The 22015-nt window shown below is 38.9% G+C and overlaps 2 protein-coding genes across 35 annotated transcripts in view; one reads left to right on the top strand and one right to left on the bottom strand.

The window, feature by feature from the left end:
* Positions 1-22015, bottom strand: part of FAM65C (family with sequence similarity 65 member C) — a 229984-nt gene that overhangs the window by 130252 nt on the left and 77717 nt on the right. For all 21 annotated transcript variants that reach the window (XR_006931879.1, XR_006931882.1, XR_006931883.1 and 18 more), the window contains 2 exons: positions 6910-21867; positions 1768-6690 (listed from right to left, as the gene is read on the bottom strand). The gene's annotated coding sequence lies outside the window, so the exon portion shown is untranslated. The remainder of the gene's footprint in view (positions 1-1767; positions 6691-6909; positions 21868-22015) is intronic.
* The window catches only part of PTPN1 (protein tyrosine phosphatase non-receptor type 1), a 41704-nt gene continuing 21194 nt past the window's right edge, over positions 1506-22015 (top strand). For 3 of the 14 annotated variants that reach the window (XM_025142162.3, XM_015296330.4, XM_046902792.1), the window contains exon 1: positions 1530-1711. In XM_025142162.3, the coding sequence (XP_024997930.2) occupies positions 1649-1711 (63 nt within the window). In that variant the 5' untranslated portion in view covers positions 1530-1648. Of the gene's footprint in view, positions 1712-13194; positions 13407-14532; positions 15847-16715; positions 16792-22015 lie in introns of all 14 variants that reach the window. The other 11 variants (XM_046902797.1, XM_046902788.1, XM_015296333.4 and 8 more) reach the window with 8 other exon arrangements.

Below are 22015 nucleotides of genomic sequence, written 5' to 3'. Positions count from 1 at the left end.
CATTCACTGCTGTTATTAACAGGGAAACCAATTTCTCTTCGAGTCACATGATGTGTCTGCCCAGTTTCAAAATCAGGTCAAGAGAAAGAAGCAAGTAAGGCAAAAATTCTTTTTCACACCACATACTAATGTCTCTATGCTACATGCAGCATCTGATTAGAGAATAATGTTTCACTGTTTACCTAGGTTAAACCATTTATCCAATTAAGCCACTTTGCAGCTTGCCTTTACTGCAGATGTTCCCACTCTGGGCTCCTTAGCTCATATCTCTGGCTGCTCCTCACCTCCCATTTTGTAGTCTAATGATCAAGCCTCAAACAAGGTGGCATTTAGGGGCTGAACAATGAAATGTGGCCTTTTTTGCAGACTCTGGTAGAACAATTACGAAAAGTGATGGGAAAGCTTCCTCCAGCAGGAACAGCAAACCGTGCAGGGGCCCCAGCCAAGCTACAAAACGCTTCTGTCTTGAGTGACATTGACATATTTCACCTGCTGACAACTCTGCCGTTCTCACTGCCTTAAATCCATGCTATAGGGTATTTATAATCAAATTCACTCACAAAAAATGTCTCTTATGAAAATCCACTCTCACAATCTCATTTTGGCTATCTGCATACCAAGAATGCCAATCCTGCACCAACCCTTATAAGAAATATGGTAAAAAACCCAAGTAACAGTAACCTGAGAAACAGAAGTTGGCTGACACAAGAACTCACTTTGGAAACAGTGTGCTCGAGCACTGTGCACGGGGTAACCATGTTCTTATGTTCAGAACCTCATCCTGAGGCTGAGGAAGAAGCACGCTGACTCTTCAATACAAGATGTGTAGGCTGAAACTTCTCTAGGTGTCACATTTTTAAGAGGGTGCGAAAGAACAGTATTTGGGATACTACACAGATAGTAATGGCCATAACTAAGCAGGAATCCAAGAACGCAGGACAAGCTCCATCCTGAGCTTCTCATGCTACACATTCCCTTAAATGAAGAGATGTGGAACAACTGACAAAAAACCATTCCACTACATTGTCTGAGTAAGGGAAAAAAAATATTAACTTCTCTATCTCCTGATACAGGGAGATACGAGCAGAGCCTGAATGCAGTCAGAAGGAGCAGAGCTGCGCTCTCCCACCTGTGAGGGCGCCAAGGCCCACACGTACCCGCACTCCGCGTGCTCAGCAAGCCCTGCCTCGGCCCGGAGCTCTCCTCACGGCCCTTTCTGCCCCTCTTCAAGTGTTTCCTCAGGGCTCAAAAAGGAGAAGATAAACCCAAAGTCTCTACTGCTCCCCAGCGCTGCGGGGACCGCCCAACTTGACTCCCGGCGCCAGATCGCCCCTTCGGCGGCCGCGCTGTCCCTCAGGGGCGGAGGGCGCTGCCCTGCCGGGCGGGAACACCACCTCAGGGCTCCGCCTCCCGCCGGCGCAGCCCGCGCGCCCCGCGCCCCTCAAACCCCGCGACTGCGGCCGCCCCGGACGTCGCGTAGCCGGGGCGGGCTGCGTAGTTCCGGCGGAGAGAAGGGAGGGGTGACATGCAGAGCAGGCAGCCGGGGCCTCGGGAGCAGCAGCAGCAGCAGCAGCTGGAGCCGGAGCCGGAGCCGGAGTCTCCGGAGCAGCGGGTGCTGGGGAGCCAGGCCGGGCGCGGCGTTCCCGCCATGGAGATCGAGAAGGAGTTCCACCGGCTCGACCAGGCCGCCAGCTGGGCTGCCATCTACCAGGTGAGGGGCGGTCGCCCGGCCCCGCTCTGCCCCCGGCGATGTGGGGGAGCTCTCACCTCTCGGCCGTTCTCTGCTGCCGCCCGGCTCCGCTCCCTTAGCGCCTGCCCCGGCTGCCCGGAGGAGCCCCGCGCGGACGGTGCTGCCTTCCGCCTCTCTCGCGGCTTTCCCTTCCTTCTTTCCCTCACCGAGCTGCTGCCGTGCCCTTCTTCCCCTTTCTCCCGGCGTTCAGGGTGGCTCCGTGCAGCAGCCCCGCGCCGGCCGAGGCCCTGCGGCACTCCCCTCTCGCTGGTGCCTCGTCCCTCAGCGCGGGCTCCGCTCCGAGCTCAGCGCGGCCGTCGTTCGCGGCCTTTTGAAGCTGCCCGTCCTCACCGTGAGGAACGAGTCCCGGCGTCGTGGCTGTCATTATGGCTTTGTGAGGCACACAGCTAACTGTCGGTCTCCGTAGTGATAGAACAGATCCGAAGAGCAGCTCCTTGGTAACGCTTGTCCAGTTAGCTGGTGTTATTTTTTATTATTTTGTCTTTAGCCCATTTCTGATGTTTTTAAGCTGTGTGGCAAACACAGATGGTTCTAAGGATGTTGGCAAAGTGAATACAGATGAACAGATACAGCTCTAAAGAGGTCTTCTGCCTTGAAAGAATTCTTTGTGCGTTTACCCAGAAGGAGGTGTGAGATGCAGTGGCTGCGTGTGAGGTGGATGTGCTGTCACATCAGGTGGCCATGCCGTGAGAGCCATCTGAATGCTTACGCTGCAATACTGCATATTCTGATGAATTTTAATTCCATGTTTGTAACGTAGGAGTGAGGCTTTGCATCCCTTTGCTGTGCATTTCTGACAACAGACGTTAGAAAATGGAAAAAAGAGTGGAATTTTATGAAAGTGAAATAAATGAGCTTCAGCTTCACAACAGTATGTGAGTTGTGAAAGTAGTAGCTTGCAGGATGGGCATCTCTAGTTGTTTGGCAATGGGAAAATAAGCATTTTTCTCATAAAATTTTGAATACCCTTTTCTGAAAAGTCAATTTTTTTGGTAGAGTATTTCATTTCCTGCAGAGCCTCAGTGCTTGCTAATTCTATTGGTTGAAAGTCATGTGCATATATGATGTTGTGTTTTTGCTGAACTGTTCTTGATAGTTTGATCTGTTGCAGGCTTAGCGCTCGGGAAATGATGTTGAGTAGCAGCGCTGTAATGGAGCCGGTATACTTCTAGGGGCATGATTTAATTACTGAAGTGATATCTATAAGGAGCTGTAAGGTTAGTTAAGAACGAGGGACTGTGGCATGTTTTCAATGTAGCATTCGGTGATATTTTTTTCCTGCTTTCTTTGAATGATGCCACACAGTAATCTGCTCAGACTGCCTCACAGAGTGAGGTTTGACTAAGGACTGATAATCAGTTAAAAAGGAAACAAGCTGAAATGATTTGCTTCCAACTGTTGACAGGCATGAGAGCTGGGTTTGTTTTTTCTTGCTTATATTTTAATGTTAATAAGTATGTGCTTCTGCATCACTAACTCAGTTTCTAACTGCATCTTGCTTTTAAATATCAACTGCTTTAAATGACACTGGCAGATTGTGTACATCTAGAACAGTGTACTTTGCTGTAATCCATGCTTTTGATGTCTTGGCAGTGACACAAACAATGCAGTTTTCCAACAAATACCAATCTTTGGAGAATGGAGTTAAGTGGAATAATGTTTGTTACTGGTGCAGTTTTTTTTTTTCTGAAGAGTCTTTCTCCAGGTTAATCGTACCATGTACTTCTAGTGTCTAGGTGTTAGGATCATGATTGCTAAAATGCAGAAGTGTTCACCAGTGTTCTGAATGAAACATAATGCAGTTTACTAGCAGAATCACTTCCTCTTGTTTCTTGGCTATATCGCTGATCCAGAGATACAGATGACATTTAGAGGAGGCATTAGGAGCACAACAGAGAGGTGAAGCTAAGTGGAAGGATGGCTACAAGGAGGCATGCGTGGGTGCCACGTGACTTTGAAGGCATAACATTTTCCAAGCTTCTTTTTTTTTGGACAAGGGGAAGCTATGTTCAGCTGCAATAATCACACAGTTCTGAAACAATATAAGATTTTTTTAAGTGTAAATAATAAGATGGAGACAAAAAGAGTTCAAAATGAACTTCTGAAGGTATTTGTGACAATTCTGTCTCAGGGACCTTATGGTTAGTAGCACTAGGGTAGCTAGTTGAAATGGTAAATACTTTTGAAGTTGTCAGTGTTGTTGGTTTGTTGTTGGTTTTTTGTTTTTTTTTTAACACCCAGTGCCATCTCTTTTATTAGATTTACTTGCTTTCAGAACTGGCAGCCATGAGACCTTGTAAAGGTTGTTCAGAGATCCAGTACTTTACAAGGGTTGGCCTGGTACTAACCTTTGTTTCTATTATAGAGAAACATACTTGGGTCTCATTTGATTGTTTGCCTTCTCAGCTAAGCATAAGAAATAATTTGAGTGGTTAGCATTATCATCCAAGTCCTCTTCCATAAAACAGTAAGTTATAGGAAAATGGTCAGCAGCTTAATACAAACTTTTAAATGTGATATCGTGGTTAAGGTGTGCAGTCTAGAAAACTAATACCTAAAGGTGGGTTGAAGGATGTACACAATGCATAAATACCTTTACGAGTACCAGTAGGATTGAAAAGCATTCACTCTGGAGATGTTGCAACAAAAAGCAGTAGCCCAAAGCTAAGAAAAGAAGAGAAGGTTCTGGGGAAATGTCATTGCAGCCTTCCAGTACTTGAGTGGAGCTTAGAAACAGGAGGGAGAATGACTTTTTACTGGGGCAGATAGTGATAGGCTAAGGGGGAATGGTTTTAAACCAAAAGAGGGGAGATACAGGTTAGATGTTAGAAAGAAATTCTTTACTCTGAAGGTGGTGAGGCCCTGGCACAGGCTGCCCAGAGAAGTTATGGATACCCCATCACTGGAGTTGTTCAAGGTCAGGTTGGAGGGGACCCGGGGCAGCCTGATGTAGCTGGGAGGCAATCAGCCCATGGCAGGGTGTTGGGACTTGATAGTCCCTGTAAGGTCCCTTCCAACCTAAGCCATTCTGTGATTCTTTGAAAAGCACAGTTGAGACCTTCAGTTAGAGGAGGGGAGAGCAAGATAAAGGAAGATGGTTTGACCAGAATATCAGAGACATTGAACTTTCACTTGATGATAGTGCATTCAGTATCAGATTTTAACGGTAATTCTATACATATAAGTCCTTAGTAGTTTTGATTTCTAACACACGTTGGTAGAGTGAGATACTATCTTAAAAACACAAACCTCAAATACAGGTTAAATTGCTTCTTGTGTTTATATAAACCAGGTAGGTTGATGTTAGTAGGTTGGCTAATGATATTAAGTCTGATGCATTAATAACATTAAAGAGATCTGTGAGTTATTTAGCATTCAGCTAGGAATCCCATGCAAAGCACACACTGCAACCCATACAAAGTTGATACTGTTGGTTTTCACTGAAACATCTATGGCAACTGCTCAAAATTAGTTTTCCATGTGAAGGATGCAGAATTCATGCACCTTTTTCTTTTTACAGTCAGTAGATTGTAAAATAAAGAACTGATTATTGTCTACATCTTCAGATATGTTCAGAATTGAGCATATTGAGCACTGTACTAGCTCTGCTGCTGTGCACCCCCTGGAAAACTGATGTATAATTATAGTTAAGTACAGTTCTGTTTGAGACCTGTCAGAGGAATATTGTAACTGTTTCTTCAAAAAATGAAGTTTGGTGGGTTGTTTTTTTTTTAATGAATATTAATGTGACTGTTACTTTTTTCCCAAATCTCCCTAAGCTAAACTAAAATACTGCAAAAATATATGAGTTAATAAGCTTCACACAGATTATGGGAGAGATATAGAAAGCAACCAAGGATATTCTGAATGTTTCTGTCTCAAAAGAAAAAATATGTGAAAAACTTTTTTACATGTAATCACTGTCTCTGTATTTAAGGTATATGTAGGTAGATTTTAATGTTGAAAGTAACAAGCTGTAAAATGGTTCACCCTCTAAACTTAAAATACTGTGGTTGTGTTATATTTTTAAAGTAAATGAACAGGAAGTTCTGCCAGTGTTTTTGGTTTATAAGCTGCCGTGAGGGTTTAGACTGTCCTGCTGCAGTCTATAAGCATTTGTGTTTCTCTTTTGCTCTGGTGCTATCGAACTTTAAACTTCTTTGGAGCAAATAAACTGTAGTATGCGTACAGCTTATTGTGAATGCATCTTTGTGCCTGATTCTGCCAGTTCTTGTTCCTTGAAAATGCAGGTCTCTGCATGCATGCCTTGCCACTTCTTAACTTGTGCTATGTTGATTTATTCAAGGTGTAATTTAATTGGCTCTGATTATGGAGAACTACCTTAGAATTGATAGTTGCAGGGAGTCTCTTTGCTTGCAGTACAGCTAAGGATATGCCATATCTTCCAATGCTGTACAGCCACTGAATTTTGATAGAGCTGTGGGAGAGACAGAGCAAGTAACTGAGCCCCTGTGGCTTGTGAAGTCATTATCTTCTCTTTGAAAAAACAGAGTTTACTTTCATTTACAAGTGCTAGTATGCTTTGTGCTGCTGAGAATGTTCCAGGGCACTGAGCTGCACTAGCTAGTTGTGCTAGTCACCTTCCAGATCAAGACTGATCATATCTGCTGATGGCGAAAGTCCTCTTTGATTGAGCTACTGAGCAGCTTAGTTTTGCTTGCTTTTCAGAATCCAGGGTCTAAAATATAAGTACTTGAAGTGTCCTTTCTTATAGCATTGCTGTAAGTAGAATAAAAACGGAGCCTTTATTTCTCTATTGTAGCTTACTGTTAAGGGGTACAATTTGCTGAAAATCTGAAAATTGTACCTGTGGGCAGTAAGCACTATGCCTTCTACTGAGTACCTTCAGAAGGACTGTAGGGTTTCAGTGGGTTCTTCCATATTACTTGTTCCTCTTTCTTCCTTTCTGTTTGCTGTAACTGACAGTTACAGAGAATACAGTGTTAACCACATGCCAAATGATGTCGAATTTAAACAGAAATAGCACTTGTAAACAGAGAATCAAATACATTGTGTTCAAGGCAAACTAAGCATTTCTGAAACTAAAGTAACTTTTAAAATACTCTTGTCAAGTTTAAATTAACAGTTCATCATATAGGCAACTAAACATTAAAATGAAACCTTCTTGAAAGACTTACATTGCAAATAAATGTTCTCCAGGTGTTCTCTTTATCTGGGACTTTCTAGGCTGTGCTTCACACTGAAATATCACTGCTACTTTCTTGTAAATGTACCGGTTCTTCCGTTTCACATCAGTTACCTGCATGACATAATAATCCATTTGGACCATTAATTCAGCCTAATCAAACTTAAGACGGTACTGCCTGATTCCTTAAAGTTCAGAATTCATGTATGAATCGAAGTGGATGTTTTTTAATTAAAATTAAATAGAGTAGGAAAGAGAATCTATGAACAAACGAAAAAAGCCGTACTAGCAGTATTAGCATGAGATCTCACTATTGCCTGTAGTCAGTGAATGTGAGCCGGTTGTGTCACTCAGTAGATATGCCACTGAATTTGTTTTCCCATGGTCAAATAAAGTAGTTTTTTCTTTAGTCACCTCACATGCAAAATGAGAACTGTTTAAATTGTTAGAGAGCTTATAAGCACAAAATTATTTTCATCCCTTTTATTACACAGAAGGAAAAGAACCCGAAGTATGCATGCATTATCAGTGTTCTGTTGTTGTGAAGATAGAAAGCAGTTTTCTAGGTTTTTTGTTTGTTGTTTTTTTTCTTATTTTATATTTGCTACTGTTGTTTGTTTCTAATACCTCCACATTAGGCTAGCACTGCGTGACAAAAACTTCAGCTCATGCATTGCTTCAGATAATGCAGAATGTATGTGGATTTTCTCTTCTGACCATAGTCATCTTTTGCAGTCTGTGTTCTCTTTTAAAACCAGGCCTTTGTTCATCAGTGAGGATGAAATCTTTTCTAGGTGAAAGTCTGCAAAATGAGTTTAGTCAGAGGCTTATTGATGGCCAGATGGATAAATATTTGAAAATTGAATATTATGCCACGCACCTTTAAAAATTAAAAACAAACAAAAAAGTCACATGCTTAGCTGGGTAATTAGAATTTTCCTGAGTGTAAAATTTTCTAGTATGCTCTGCTTAATTCTGCAGTTTCTGCAATGCTGATTTTAAAAAAGCTTAATATGAAGTGAGATCAAAGACTAACAGTTAGAGGATCGCCTGAGGTTTTATATGGCATTCAAATACTGAACTGAAAGTGCTGTCAGTGTTAGACGTTTTACAGAACTGCATGAATTTTAAAAATAGTTATTTTTGAAATATTAATCTATAATTTTTGTCTGTACTTTTGTAAAAGTGTGTAGTGCATCTGGACCTGTTGAAGCACATGATGTGCTTCCTTCAGGAAAAAAAACACATTTATGAAAATAAAATGAAGAAACAAATTCTGTGATGTTCGGAAGTAGTAATATTACTTGATCTGATCTGTCAGCTTTCATGCATATAGTGCTTAACATTGAAATTTTTCTTAAGTCATTGGTCTTACGTTGATTTGCACAAGAAGAACGTTTTTTGTTATCTCTGTGGTGCCAGTAGACATGCCCTTGCTGGTTTTGCTGGGAGGGGCACTATGATACAACATCAAAATGCCTTTGTGTGTTCACTTTGTAGATCATGTCATACGAACACCAGTTCATTTTCTACTAAAGCTTGTGAATTTACATGTACTTTTTCTCTACCCACGCAAGACAGAGCTAAGATTCAATAACTTGCCTATTGTATTATAAGAAAAAGCAATAAAAGTGATTCTTGGAAATTCGTGATTCTGTTAGTAGTGGTAGCTGATCTGCCTTCAACTCGGGTCTGTGCTTTCTACGTTGAAGAGAAACGTTGATGGGACAGCAATGAAAAAATCTGTTGTCCATGATTGAAAGGTAAAAGAGTCAGCATAGTAGGAAAGTTTGGGAATTTTTAAAATTCATTTTTTCCCCCTAGGTTCTGGTTCCATAGGTTCTGTTTCCTTATGCTTTCACCTTGCTCAACACTTTGTCCCAGAAAATGGACTGCTGCACACTATATTTCCATAAATTATTGTCTTTGCAGTCATAAGCAGTGGAGTAACAAGTTGGATATCTAGGGCATCTGTTTGTGGAAGAACGTGAGTACAGCCAGCTTACTTCACAGGTCTGAATTTTTGACCATTGTGGCTGGAGCCTGTCTGTATCTTTTAACTCAAAGTACTTAACATTAACACTATGTCAAACGTGTTTCCTACCTAATTGTGTGTGCCTTTTTTTTTTTCCTAGTGGCTGTTCCTTTCCACTCACACTCTGTTGCTGTCTCCTACCTGTCCTTGTTGATTGGCATGATACTGAACATGGATTGTAGTTGTTGTTTCGTTTACCTGTGGAGGGAAAAAATATTTGGGCATTCTGCTTTCTCATTGGGCATATACTTAATGAAAGAAAGCAGATTAAAAAAGCTTTTTGCTGAATTCAGCATTAATCTCATGGAGATGTATTTTGGATTTACCTGAATGGCATACCAATACCTGCATTAAGGGCTTGTTTCAGAGCCTGTTTCTCATTGTTAGGGACTGATGCTGAATCTTCACTGTGTTGGACATTTTAGTCCTTCTGTGCTGGGATTCAAACCTTGAAGTAGTGCTTAGTTCCTTTTTTTCACTGCAGTGTACTCCAGTGGAAAGAACGGGAAGAAGTCTGCTGCATGCCTTCACCATCTCTGCCTTTTCCCACCATTTGAAACTGTAATTTTCTCAGCAATCAGTTGTTGTGGATGCTGTGCACTTTAAGGGATAAAAAGGCACCTTCAGCATTGACAGTGCAGTTGGTCAATGATGAGGAAGGTCTCTTTCACTCACCAGCTGTTGTGATACTGTTTAATCAGATTTGAATTATGTGGCGCAGTCTTTTTCTTGTATGCAGGAGGTTAAAACAGTTTCTACATAAGTAGCAGTAGGAAATAAAGCAACAAAGCAAATTTTGCATTTGACTGTGTATGTAATGATATAAAAACTTTGATTGTTTTCCAGTGGAGAGTGTGGAGCTGTCTGGGTCAGGCTGGAGGCAGGGTGGGAACGGAGCCCTCTGCTCAGAAAGCTTCTGGTACTAAAACAATTGCTTGTTGAAAAAGCTACTAGGCAGTAGTATCTTGAACTTAATGTAGCTGTTCTATTTGTAATCTTTCATGTGCTTTTTCTTGTATCTCATGTTCCCAGAATTTTATGTTTCTTCTTTGAAGTGCTTGATTCATCAAGTTCTTGATGCCATGAGCCATCTTACAAGACACTGTTTTTCAGGCTGTTTATATTTATTTGGAACAAGTGGTCTGTGCATAAAGAGGAATGTTCTCCTAAACTTCTTCCCTTGTGAACATTTGAATGCAAATTGCTTTTTTGTGTCATTTCTAATCCCACAGTGACAAGTTACAGTAGCATAAACAGTGTGACCTTTTGGTGTGACCACAGGAAGTAAAATATGAAATCTATTTTTAAAATGTGTCTTTGACTAAGGAAGAGTGTGCTTCCTTCATCTGACAGGAAAAGTAAGCCATACCAGTTCAAATCTTGATTCCATTGTGCTGCTACTTTTTTCCCACTGTCTTCTGTGCAGTCACTGCAGCTGGTTGTAGTAGGGTAGATTATTGGAGCAAGAACTGAGAACCAAAAAAATACTGCATAGCTAATTAACAGCCAAAATCAGTATCCACATGTTCTGGATAATTTTTGAATATTTCTAGAAATTAAAGAAAAATTGAGTTTTAACCAGCAAGGAATGACAGACTAGATGGCTACCCAATGCCAGAACGTGTTTCTGTGTAATACTTTTACAGTTTAATTAAATTGAAATTGATAATTGTCAGTTTTGACAATTTTTTAAAACTTTTTTTGACAATTGATAATTGTCTTTTTTTTTAACACTTCTGGCAAGGACTGTATTCACCTTATGGTTGCAGTTGCCCACCAGGAGCTGTGCAGTGCCCAGCAACACTTGCAGCATGATGAAGGGGAATCTTGCTTCAACTTGTACTATGTTTTCATTCCCAGCATTGGTATCTTCTCAGAATTGGCCCAGTTTCCATGACAAGAGCAGTTCTGCCCTTCTGGTCTTTTAAAACTTGTAAATAATGAAGGACAATGCATGTAGCAAAGAAACAACCCCATCATTTTATCGTTACATATTACATTAGCTGTCACTAAATCAGTAATGTATTGAGAGATACGACATTGAGTTGAGGAGGTTGGTTGTTTCATTTGACAGCAAGTAATACTACATAGACAGCTGATCGATAATTTCCCTTAAGCCCAGTTGCCTTAGGTCATTTGAAGTGAATTTGGTCGTTCTCACTGGAAACAAGCTTGGCGTTCAGGTTTTACCCCAGGGTTCTGGAGCACGGTTGCTCACCGTGTTCCTCGAAGTTGTCTTTTTTTTAGTAGAGATGAAAGATTGAAACAGGAGGTTGAAAATATGTAAAATCTTCACAGCTGCTAAGTTGCTGGATTTATTAGCTGACATCAGAGCATTAGTGGAGACATCTAATCTTACAATAGGCTTTTTAAAGCTTGTCAAGAAGCAGGCAGAGCAGAAAGATTTTATGGCTATTAGTAACTGATAAACAAGAAACTAATGACAAATATGACATAATTTGTTTGAGGTTTACCATTCAGAACCTCAGTTTGGAACTGAGTCTGTTCTGCAGAGCTTTACCTGAGTGCCTTACCATACAACATCGTGTACAGGCTGCTTTTGTGAGGCTGACTGACAGCAGGAAACTCCTTGTAATTTGCTGTTTGCTGAGTTCTCTGCCATGTGAAGTGGGGCTTTGGGGTGACAAAAATGTTATGTGCTTACTGTTATGTGCTAATTATTTTTTAGGAGTAGCTGAATTACCTAACTATTGCTTCTAGTTAGGAGTAAGCACTCAAATATTATTTTACAATAATAATCAATGTATACATTAGAACTTTAAGGAAGAAAACCAACAAAAGACCTCAGAGGTTTCTTTACACTCAAGTATTTTCTAACAATGTGTTCTCCAGATAAAAGCATCTCTTTATGCAAATTTCTGTCTCTGAATGGTTTAAGAAAAATAATCAATTGTTGTAAAAAATGCCTGCCCACAGCACTGTTGATGCAGTAGGAGGTACTTGGGTGTGATCCTAATAGTTGATAACCTTTATTCGTGAACCAGTGCTCAGAAACCTTTAGATAATGGTCCTTTGGTGGGGTCTGAGGGCAGAAAAGGTTTTAATGGGGTAAAGTTTGGGGTTTGGGTTTTTTTTTTAAGATGTTTGAAAGCTTGTTTTTTTTTATTCTTTCTGTTAGTGTTTCAGATGTGTGCTAAGAATGCAAACAGGTTTTAGAGAGCCACCAAATTACAAAGCTGCTAATGGCTTACAGGAGGTGCAGAGTAAGGAGCAGGAGTCTGGTTGGACTACGGGCACAGTGGTGTGGGTACAGCACAGGGGTCTGGCCTATGAGAGAGGAGCAAAGGAAGTCGTAAGAATTGTGCATTTCCAGAGAGGATGCTGTAATGATGGAGATGGCAGTTTGCAATAGTTGTGTGGCTTTGCTGAATGATTTGGTGTTCCCTGAGTGAATTACTCTAAACTTGCAGTAACAGTAGATGGATGAAGTGACAAAATGTTTGTTGTTTATCTTGTCTGATGCATGCAACTTGCGTTCACTGACAAATCTGTTTCATTAGCATGGGGAATATGAAATAGTTCTTTGAAGTCCCAGCTTGTCTTGTTCTGCAGACTTTTATATACTGGAGTGCAGAGTGCTAATCCTTCCTATGTTATCATCTCTGTGGAGGTTCATCTTGATTGTGTAGAGCGCCTGTTTAACACTAATGCTGTTTTAAACTCTCAGTTGGCTTCAGATGGGGAGGAGACAACCTGCCTGACTGGAGGTGAAACTCTCTCACACTGCACTGACAATTAAAGCAGTCATTAGTAATGTAGGATTGCTTCTGTCATTGTCTTAAGCTATTACTTTGCAACGTGGAGAAGTAATAAGATATAGAATGAGTTTTGGCATTAAAGGTGTGCCTTACCTTGAATTAATGGAAGGATTCTATCTTTACACAGGAATTTGTCAGACTTTTTGTCTGTAGATTTTCTTATACACTGTTTATTCTGGAGATATAAATTTATTCACCCTTCCTTTCTGAGAGCTAATTGCTAACACACATTGGAAGCTAGGCTTATTTTGAGTGAAAAACAATATCAATATCAACTGAAACTGAGAACTTAATGTACATTTTGATTTGTGCTTGAAGGGGCAGCTAGCAGAGCAAAGTGCTCCTAGATCCATTTTCAATCTAGGTATCTTCTGAGTGCGAGTTCAGTGAATGTGGCATTCAAGGGTTAAGTTTCTCTTTCAAAAAAGGTATTGATTTTTTCTCTTTTTTTTTCTTAGAACAGTTTACTACTCTGGAAATAGTTGTGTAAACAGTCAACTATAAGTGCAACTTCTTCTGCTGAACCTTTACGTAGAGCAGAGGTGCCCAGCCATTCTGCCCTGGAGCCAGGTGAAGGCTGTACAGTCTGTTCTGTCCCTGCTACCAACCCGTGGGCTTGTGCACGTGGCACGTGATCTGTCCAGCCCTTACATGACCCGGCAGCCATATAGTCAGGTAAACAAATGTATAAACTTGTGTTTGTGAGGACGGGATATGGCATCGCTATTTGGCTTACTCCAGAAGTTGTGTTCAGTCTATAGATCCGTTTGGTCCAGTGAGCTGGTTGTCTCAGGTTTAGAAAGCTGTAAGCTGTAAAGTAAAACTAGACTAGTTTAGCTCTTTCTTGGTCCTAAGCACATATTTGACAGCTTGTGAGAAAATGGGAGTATACTAATTCTGCTTTATCTAACAGCTGTTTCCAGCAGTACTGTTTGTTCTCAGCAGGTTTTTGTATGCACCACAGTAGCTTGGCAACTTGTAGATTGCACCATTCAGTGATTTCAGTATGCTTTTAATCATCACTGAAATTTTCCTTATATTCAAAGTACAGTGAAGTGGGCAGCTGTGATTATAATAACAACAGAAATGTTTCATTTGGGATCTGTTTAACAAGTTGTTCATCCAAATTTGTAATCCAGTATGTCTTCAAATTTCTTTCTTGAAATTAGGTTAAGAAAGGGATACTTGTATCTTTCTGCAAGTGATTGTTAACCAGTACAGGTACTTAGAGTTCCGAAATACCTATTTGGGCAGCATGGTGGAAGAAGCTGAGTACTAGAAGGCCTGACTGCTTGCTGGTTCTTCACGGGAAGCAAAGCTTGAGTTTGACCTCTGCACATGGGGGCATGAAGACACTTTGTGCATCCTGTTAATTGTACATTCTCTTTACGCTTGAATTTCAGTATGCTAGAAATGGTACAAAGCTTTTGGTAATAGTGTAAAGAGTAGAGTACTGTTGCTTGTATGCTTACTAATGTTCACTGGAGTGAAGTGTTCTTTTGCTGTAGGTTAGACCCTCCTGGGATTTTGAATGATGCCCTTATTTGAAGGGAGGAAACAATAGGAAACCCACTTACATTATGGAATTGGTACCTTTTGTAGCATATGGTTCATCATTTGTAGTGAACAGTGATTTCTCATAATAAGTCCAGTAATACCCCTCATACTTGGAACTTTAAAAATTGCATCTAAAGAAGGCCAGAAAAACAACATATGATAAAAACATCTTCAAGGAAATGAAGTCTATCATTAAATAAGATGTAGATATCTTTTTTCTTTTCTTTTTTCTTTTTTTTAATAGGTAATGTAGAGTTCACGACTTCCTATTTAACAATTCCTGCCACTTCCTTGTGTGTTTTAGTACTTCCTGTACATACAAGCTCATAACTTTTGAGAAACTTCATGGAACTAGTAGAAAGTTTGGAAATACAGCCACTGTCTGTCTCATAGTATTCTAAACATAAGAATAATACTGAAGTGGTCTGAATGTCTACTACACCATGTTCATGGTGAGGCTTTATTCCCTTAAATTTTGCAAACATATTAAAGTGTTATGTAGATTTTTAGATACTCAGAGTACTTAATATGAATGGAATCATTTATGCAAAGTGAGACCAGTTGTTTAGTGTTTCAAAGCAGTGAACGAGCTTTCCTTGAATTAGAATTAAGTCCTTTCCTTTTCATTTGTTAGTATTGCTTTGTCCTTCTAAAAGTTTAACCCATTTTTTGTTACAGTTGTTTTTTGTAGTTCTCTATAGAAAAAGTAAATTTAAAAATTAGCCTTCACCAACAGAAATGAGTAACAGATCTAATGCTTACACAATTCAGAAACATGACAGCTTAGATACAGCTTATTTTGTAAATGCTTATTTTAAACTCTCTGTGATAATGCATGCTGTTCTTCGTCTCTCATTCTTAATCAGTGATCTACCTATTTCTGCTGAGTAAGAATCTGGTAGGTGTAGAGCTTCCTATGTTTTAGTTATGACATCTTTTGACATTATGACAATTAATTGATACTCGAGCATTCTCAACACTGGCCTACCACTGCTTTTACCAAGTAAATTCAATGATGTTTTGACTGATTACTTTGGTAAGACACTTGGCGTTTTGAAAATCTCACCTTTGTAATGCAATGTGTTCAGAGTGTTACCTAGCAGTAACTTGGGCTGGATAGCCAAGGTACAGTAATATTACAAGTATAGTTTGGCTAAAAAATAACTTGGATTTCTAAACCATTCCATTATCTGAACACAAAAGTCTCCAAAATGCAAACATTCTGGTCTCTATCTCTAAAATACAGAGGACTCACAATAAAAATTTATGGCAGTTCTGGTGTATTGTGCTTAAGAAGTATGTTCAAATCTATCTATTTCATGTTACTGCTGCTAAGTAGATATAGGAGCTACACTTTCGTGCAACGATTACTGAAATTAGATTTCAGAACTCTTTAAATAAGGCGTATGTGTTTACAACTGAGCAGCTATGAACTGGACCTTTTCTTTTCCTTTTGAGACAGGCTCTTCTGAATGTTCCAGATAGAGAGGAGATTGTCTTTACCTTATTTGATAAGAATATATGCCTATGTAAATGAAACATTACAGAAAAAATAGTGGTAAGTCTCTATAGTCTGAATAAACTGTTGCTGTTGCATTTAATACGGTAACAGTATTGTGCTGTGAAGGCTAATTTGGTAGGTTTCTAAGTGGGAAATAACCTTTGAAACTCTTGTAATATGCAAACTAATTAGAGGAGGATGCAGTGAATACAGCTGTTTCTGCCAAGCTGACTAAGCTAGAAATTCAAATTACTATTTCTAGCCAGTTTATATTGTTTCTAGTTCTCAATAGTACCCATTTTATTACCTTCAAAAGTTATATTAATGTATATTTATCCCACTGATTAATAAAGTACAATCAACAGTTTTAGTGCAAGCAGTATGTTACTTTATAGCTCAGAACAGTGTGAGTATGCAGACAAAACAAAGCTCTTCTAGTAGCATCTGGGCTGTGATACACTATCATCATGTCTATATGACTTGCATGAGTTTGGACTAAAAGCTTCCTTAGCGGCAAAGGCATGATCCCTGGAGTGAAGTAACTGTTGTTTTCTGTAAGTTCTTTACGTACAAAGACTCCAAGATATATACATATCATAGACATATAAATACTCCAAGAATTTCTTGCATGCTATTGTTTGCGTTAGAAAAATGCTTTTCTGTTGATCCTTAAGATACAATCGGCATACAGATTCTGTTAAAAAACAAACAAAAAAAACCAAAAACAACTTATAAGTTTTGTCAAGAGATCTAAAAATCATTGTAATTAGCTGTTTTGTACTTCAGGAAGTAACTGTAGCAGTACAAGAGTTTGGAAAGTACTGATATAAGTCACATCATATTAAGTGTTTGTAATTCTATGAGATAGTAACAAGACTGACTTCAAAATTAAATTCTAAACTATTATTTCTTTTTCTTTTTCCCAGTAAGCTTTGTTCGGTACTTTCTGCAAAGATCATTAGATGAGCAAAATATATTCCTCAGAATGCATGTGTAATAAATGTATGTACTTCATGTATAAATATGTTGCCTTTTTTCTTTAATTTTATATCAGTCTAATTTTAATGTAGCGTATTGCATGCTGGTATCTAAAACTGATTTAACTGACTGTGTTTTCTGAAAAATGTGTAGCTACTTCAGATAAGAACTCAGTTGTAAAAAAAAAAAAAAAAAAAAAAAACCACCCTATTTTAATTCTCTTTTACTTCTGTTAACACCAATAGCTTCCTTACTGTATCCCTTCTAAATTGCAACAGGTAAGATCCGAGTTTAGTCAGTGCTGGATGTTGAAACTGATAGCTTAAAGTTAATTCTGTTTTCATAAGCTTTATATTTTTCACTTCTGTTTTTCATGATGGTAAGAGACATCCAGACCAACTCAAATCAAGAAAATAAAATCTAGACAAACTCCAGAAAATAGTTCTGATTTTTTTTGTTTGTTTTGGATTTTGTGTCATGATGGAAAACAGGCCATTGACAGTTAATATAGATGCACTTTTCTATTTTGAAATACTTTCTGTCCAGAAATGTAAAGGAAACTCATGATTTCCAGGCCTGGTTCCGATGATGCTGAGTGATGTCTGCTTCCAATGACAGGTTATTTTTTTTATAAAGCTAGCAAAGGGGGAGGGGAGCTAATCTAAAACTTTCTCCCCTTGTCTCTGGGGATCAGGGAAGACAAAAGCATTCCTACAGGAGCTAGAAAAATTGCTCATAGAAATATCCTCTGTTGTGAAAGGAGAAGTATATAGTTGTTCCAACGCAGCTGTCAGCCAGACAGCATTACTGTGTAGTAGCTGGATTCCTAAAATGGTAATGAGAAATGTTGGCTCCAAAGTTAGAAGCCAAATGAGTTAGAGCATTGCTGATGAAAATTAATCTGCTTGGAGAACACAAGGAGCAGCCATAATAGCAATGAAGAAGTATCTTCTAATGGTCTTCAGTGACGACTTCCTTAACTGGTATATTTGCAGTTCTTGTGGGAAGATATGGCTGCAGCAATGGCTATTGGGAGAGATCAAGTAGATCAAAATAAGTACTCTTGCTGAACGGTGTTTTCTTGCTCACTGAAACCCTTTAATGTTTCAGCAGTTCAAGTTGATATAAATGTTTATTTTGGAATGTAATGCTGGCAACAACAACTTAACATTAGAGCATTTAAAGAACAATAGCAGTGATGTGAAAAAGATGTTTTCCTTTTTAAGTCCTAAAAGGATATTTTTTGTAGCTTTAAGTCTCTAATGAACTTGCAGAACTTGCAGGTTCTTCCACAACCCATTTTTCTCTTTGCATGCAAATTCTAATGCTGTGTTAACAGCATAATAAGAGTAAATTGGTGGTAAGTCATAGAGTGGATGAAGTTTCCTGCTTTTCCTATTACTTCTTTCACTGGCTGGTTTCTAGGAGATACTGTGAGGTCAAAGCTACATTGTTGTATTTATAAATAGTTTGATAAGTAAATATGAACAGAACTCTGGAGCTCTTGTAAAGATTCAGCTTTTCTGTTTTCAGACACATCTCGTGCTCTAAGACCTCTTTAGGTTTAGTATTTCTTCTCTCTCAAAATGGACCATGTCTTGCTTTTGATTAAAGTGTCTTTATTTAGCCATCTCTAATTCCACCTACCTTTCAATATTTGTTTTGGGCACCCAGACACCAAAAATTCTGAAATGAACTCGTTTCCTGTTATCTAGTACTATTTGTAAACTGTCTTTGGTCTTCCTTACCTTCTAGCTGAGCCACTACTTAAATGTAGATATGGCACCATTCAAGAGAGTTGGTATAGTTTGTTTGTTTTTTTTTTTTTCCTATTTGAACCTCATTATCCATTTGCAAAAGAAGGTAATGCAGCAGAACAAGCTGAAAACTGGAAAAAAGTATCTTTCCAGTTACTGAATCCATGGTTAAAAGTCATTGTGATCTTATTCAAGGAATCAGATACCCTCCAAGGAGTTGTTCCAGTGCCAACTAAATGCAGGGGTGTGAAGTCAAACTCTCCAAAAAGTGAAAGCTCTGTATTTCTTCTCTTTACCACTAGGAGACAATATTTAAGAAAACTTCTCTTCTGACTTGTTAGGCTTGCCTTGAAAATTGGAACTATAGCAATCCCAAGAGCCTGGCAAATACATATATTTTTTTTTCCTTCTATTGGATAAGAAGAATGTTGAATTTAAGAGAGGTAATGATTTCGTAGTAGATAGCAATTCTGCCCATATCTGGAATGTTGCTTAGATCTTGTCTATTTTGTAGATGCCTGTAAATCTTGTCATTTTTGTGGATAAGTCCATTAAGTTCGTTTGATCACCTTACTCCTAGCTGAAATCCCTAACACTTCATGGATCCTACTTGATCAGTTTCAATTAAGAAGAAAAGGGAAAGATAATTAGTTAGTGAGGCAATGTTCACAGCTTATTTGTGATTGGTATTTTAGGACTAGTGCATAAAAACGTTGTTTTCACAAACAGTATAAACTTCTAATAAGATGAATGCACAAATGTTGACATTTCTTTTTCTTTTTTTTTTAATCAAACATTTGCAATTTCATTTTGTTTCTTTAAAAATATTTGTCCTGAACAAAATGACTGCAGTGTTTGTCTATGAAGCAGTCAATGTGCTGTGCTGTTTGTTTGGCTTTTAGTCAACATACTTTCCAGGAAAAGGTGAAAGGACACAGACACCACAGATCAGTTTCATTTGTAGCTCAGTGAATGTGAAGTATATATTTTAATATAAAATTAAGTCTCTTAAAAAAAAAAAAATGCAGTAATAACTTAATCGAGGCAGACGTAAACTTTAGCTCAGATGTGTGGGGCTCCTTGCTTTGAAATTTGGCAAGTGTGGTATTACTCATCAAGATCACAGAAAACAATCTTTGTGTGGGTGTTCTGGGTCCTTTAATCATTGTAGTAGCTTGCTTACGTCTCACAAGATAAGCGTATGATGAGTGACCCCCCCCCCCCCCACTGACTTACAGAGTTTTAAACAGTGACAGCAGTTCAAATATTAGTTTTAACAGCTACCTGGAGTCTCTCTTTAGGCAGACAGTTATGAAGTCTTTTTTTAATGGTTTGAGAGCTGCTCTGAAAGTAATGCTTCCTATTTTTATGATGTTGGCCCACAACATCAGAGGTGGCTGTTGGTGGTGTGGCAGTAGGGGCTGAACCTTCCCACCAATGTCCTGTTACTTTTTGTTGCTGTGTGACAGATGGCAGCACAGGGGCAGTCTGACAGAGTGGTGTCTGATGTGGAAGTGGGTATAGAATGAAGGTAAGGCCCCCCCCATGAGGAAAATAGACATTCCTAGTGACATTCATTGATGCTTGCTGGAAGTTTATGAAGACCAACCAGTGGATGTTGGCACAAGGAGGCATGGGTGGTGCATTTAAGCCATGGCGATAGTGGTCACCTCTACTGGTACAGATGTTTTTGAGTGCAGCATGAAGGGCTCCTGTTCATCGCTGGTGAAAATGCACAGCAAATGGTGATGAATACATTGAAAAATAGAGCAAATTCTCAGCTACTAAACACTATCTAATAGTGGTATTGTGCTCTTTGCATCTGTTGTATTTTCCATGGAAGTAAACAGGAAGAGGCATTACTTTCAGAGCAAACTACATGCAGTACTAGTACCTTAGAAGCCTTTGAAATTATTTGTTAATAAGAAAATTGCCCAACATTTAAAAATGTTCATTGTTGTCATTTAGGTGCCAGGCTGAGTTTAAATTCTGAACCAGTAATTCAGTTAAGCATCACATATTCTTTTTTTCTAAGTATGTGAGTGAATTGTGTAGTAAGTCTTATTTATATGAAAGGATGCCAGCCAGGTAGCTTCACTACAAAAGGCATGATTAAAAGCAGTTAAAAGGAAGACCCCAACCCAACAGCATACAAACCCACAGGTAGCCTTTTGTTGTGTTTATCAAAATTAAGGAAAAAGTTTGTCAGAATGGACAGCTGGAGGAGGTGGGAAAAGACAGCTTCATAGAAGGTCTGGTAATGATTTTCATTGCTCACTAAAGTCGTCATACAGCTGACAGGAATTCAGAGTATAACTTCTGGAAAGTTTTTGTTCCTGCAGCAGAACGCATGCCTTATACCTACGTAGATCAAATCACATGCCCTTTCTGTGTAAAGAGAGGATGGTAGGTTATGAAATGGAACTATACTCTTGTTCATTTACAGGAACCATCTTGTGCTTCAAAATTTAAAATGTACTTGTTTCAGTGTACTGAAATCAATTTACAGGAAGTCAGGCTGAACTGATTCACTTTCTTCATATTGATTTCTGCCCAGCGTGAAACTTCTGATATTAACAAAGGAAGAATGATATTTTAGATATCACTTGAAATGACTTCAAATAATAAAACTTTTTTATTTTTCTTAGAAGTTTTTCTAAAGATGAAATTTAAATCTGAATAAGAATAGGTAATTCCTGTAATGGTGATGAAGCTTGCAGTTGGTTTGCGCATACAGAGAATGAGAATCCTTACTGCTTTTGTCTTTATTTCAGTACCTTTTCTAGTTTTTCTGAAGCTAAATCAGCCACTATCTGGTAGCTTGATCAAATGCCTGTCTCCTCCTGGCAAAGAAGTTTGGGATAAATCATATAGATTTAAGCCATGTTTACGTGGTCTTGCCTTCTACTATACATTGGTAAATACATCTCTCAGTATCCAATCTTAATGTCAACTAGTTGCTGTTAGATAGTTGTTAGGAGGCTTTTAATCTCTGTTTTGTAGTAGAATTTCACAAAGGAAACTATATGACAAACAGCAAATTAAAAAATGTTGGAAATTGATGTGTGGATGCCAACTATCAGTAGTAGAGACTACTGACGCTACATAGTAACTCTGAAAGCATCTCTCATCCTTTTGCTTCCAGTTTGTGACTTGTAGCTGGTCTAAACTCTTGGTTATGTGGCACATTAGTTTGGCTTTGCTGTGAGAAGCAGCTTTTCTCATCCTCAACCTTCTATTACTTACAGTTTTTGTTTTCTCTCGTTCCTCTCCACCCTCACCGAAGACTGCAAAAATCTATACATGTAGTCTTTACCTTGGGTTTTTTTTCATGGTGGATGTTCTGTAAAAGATACAATGCTGTCAGGTGGCTTGTGAGATGCTGGAATGAAAAAGTTAACTAGGAAAGGAGGACTCTATTTATAACTACAGTTGTCTGTTAATGAAGCCTTGAATGACCTACAGACCAGAAGTTACACATTTTAAAGTCA

This window comes from Gallus gallus, chromosome 20, assembly GCF_016699485.2.
Source record: "Gallus gallus isolate bGalGal1 chromosome 20, bGalGal1.mat.broiler.GRCg7b, whole genome shotgun sequence".
Classification (NCBI taxonomy): Eukaryota; Metazoa; Chordata; class Aves; order Galliformes; family Phasianidae; genus Gallus; species Gallus gallus.
The sequence above is the reverse complement of the archived record's forward strand: the minus strand, read 5'-3'. Positions and strand labels throughout refer to the sequence as shown.